This window comes from Trypanosoma grayi, assembly GCF_000691245.1.
Source record: "Trypanosoma grayi strain ANR4 Tgr_1330_V1, whole genome shotgun sequence".
Taxonomy (NCBI): domain Eukaryota; phylum Euglenozoa; class Kinetoplastea; order Trypanosomatida; family Trypanosomatidae; genus Trypanosoma; species Trypanosoma grayi.
Window position 1 is genome coordinate 2,316 of NW_008826949.1, and position 1,489 is coordinate 3,804.

Genomic DNA, 1,489 nt, shown 5'->3' on the forward strand with positions numbered 1-1,489 from the left:
GGGGGGGGGGGGGAATGCGCCAGCATTGGGCAGAAAATATGTCCATAATGAAAAGATTCTGCTACTTCGCGGCGGGCTGCAGCATAGAGGTTCGAGAATATATTTTTTTATTTAGTAAGCTTCAAATTATCCAAACCCAGCACCGTTTAGTATACAAGAACGCTGTTAACCTTAATGGCCGAAAGGCAAATCTACCCAGTAGCCGCGGCTTTTCTCCAGCAACAGGCGGCAGCAAGTTCAATAAAAAAAGCCCGCCCCATGGAGAGGCGAGCCCCCGATTCTACCAGCAACGCGACGGCCCCAGAAAAGATCCGGGCCGCCCTTTTACCGGCAAGGGAATGGCCAGGCGGCGCGGAGAAACTTCCCCAGCCCAGAAGGAAAATTCCACACTGCACCCCTGGCGCGAGGTGGCCCTCGTTCTTGGTTGGGGGCGCTGCCAAAAGCTTTCAAAATTAGCCCACCTAGAGCGGCAAGGCACGTAACGATTTGGGGGGTGTGGGGAAGCGCAACGAAGGCGCAGGCCGCTGGAAAAGGCATGGCGGCGGGGGAAAAACTAACAAAACCAACAACAAAAGGCATGGAAAACACGCCCCACCCCTACAGAATGACGGCGCGTTCGATACAAAGAGGGGCACTGGCCGACGCGGCGGCTACAGCGATCGAACGCGACCCCCGCCCAGGACCACCCTCACAATTTGGAAGGCACACCATCCCCTACAGTTTTGACGCGGCGCTTCCGATCGCGTTAGATACTGGCCGGCTCTGGCAAACAAGCCGGCCCACTTAAGAGCATACATGAAAACGGCGTTGGAAAACGAGCTTCGCTTACTCGGGCCGTTCCGAACACGGAGAAAGACCAGGCGAAGCTTCATTTTAAAGGCACGGAATTCCGCGATGAACAAAATGCAGAAAAAAAGCCAACCAAAGGAAGAAAGAACAGGAGCTCGTAGAGTTCACGCCGCCCAAAACGGCCGCACACGCAGAACAGACAATAAAAAAAAATAATGGGAGGCTGGCCTGCGAACTTGGGGTTGTAAAACAAGATGCGCGGATCCAAGGCAGGTGAAAATAGACGTTTGGATCAGCAATGTTCAAATTGGCGGGCCCCAAAAAGGTGCGAAGGCATTTGGGAACACCATCGTGCACAAAAGCGCGCGAGGGTGGCGCAACGGTGTGGCAGGGAAAACCCCTACCGGGAAAAAGGAATTTACCGGGGCGCAGTCCAACCGCGAAGGCGTAAAAAAACAGCCCCTGGCGACAGCGCGTTTTGGAAACCGAGGGGCGCCACACACCTTCAAAGCGCCGAAGAAGAGGAATTGGAAGGCCAAACCCCGCGCGTGGCGAACGCGGCGGCTGTGCGGGGGAGGTCCCTCGCCAGGGCCCCTTCCCCTCGAAAGGCGGCGCGCCAACCACCGCCGCGGCACAACAAGGGGCCGGCAAATCCCCAAAACACCGGGGCCCCCCCCCCCCAAGGCCGGAGAGGATCGGC

General features: G+C 57.0%; 2 protein-coding genes across 2 annotated transcripts; both read left to right on the forward strand.

The window, feature by feature from the left end:
- Positions 1-14: 14 nt before the first annotated feature.
- Positions 15-482, forward strand: DQ04_13301000 (hypothetical protein; the record flags this gene model as incomplete). Its single annotated transcript, XM_009316923.1, has 1 exon — positions 15-482. One exon carries the CDS (start codon positions 15-17, stop codon positions 480-482), a length of 468 nt encoding a protein of 155 aa, XP_009315198.1.
- A 561-nt stretch (positions 483-1,043) lies between these two features.
- On the forward strand, positions 1,044-1,487 carry DQ04_13301010 (hypothetical protein; the record flags this gene model as incomplete). Its single annotated transcript, XM_009316924.1, has 1 exon — positions 1,044-1,487. A coding segment is annotated over one exon (444 nt), but the record flags the coding sequence as incomplete, so codon positions are not given.
- Between the last annotated feature and the right edge of the window lie 2 nt (positions 1,488-1,489).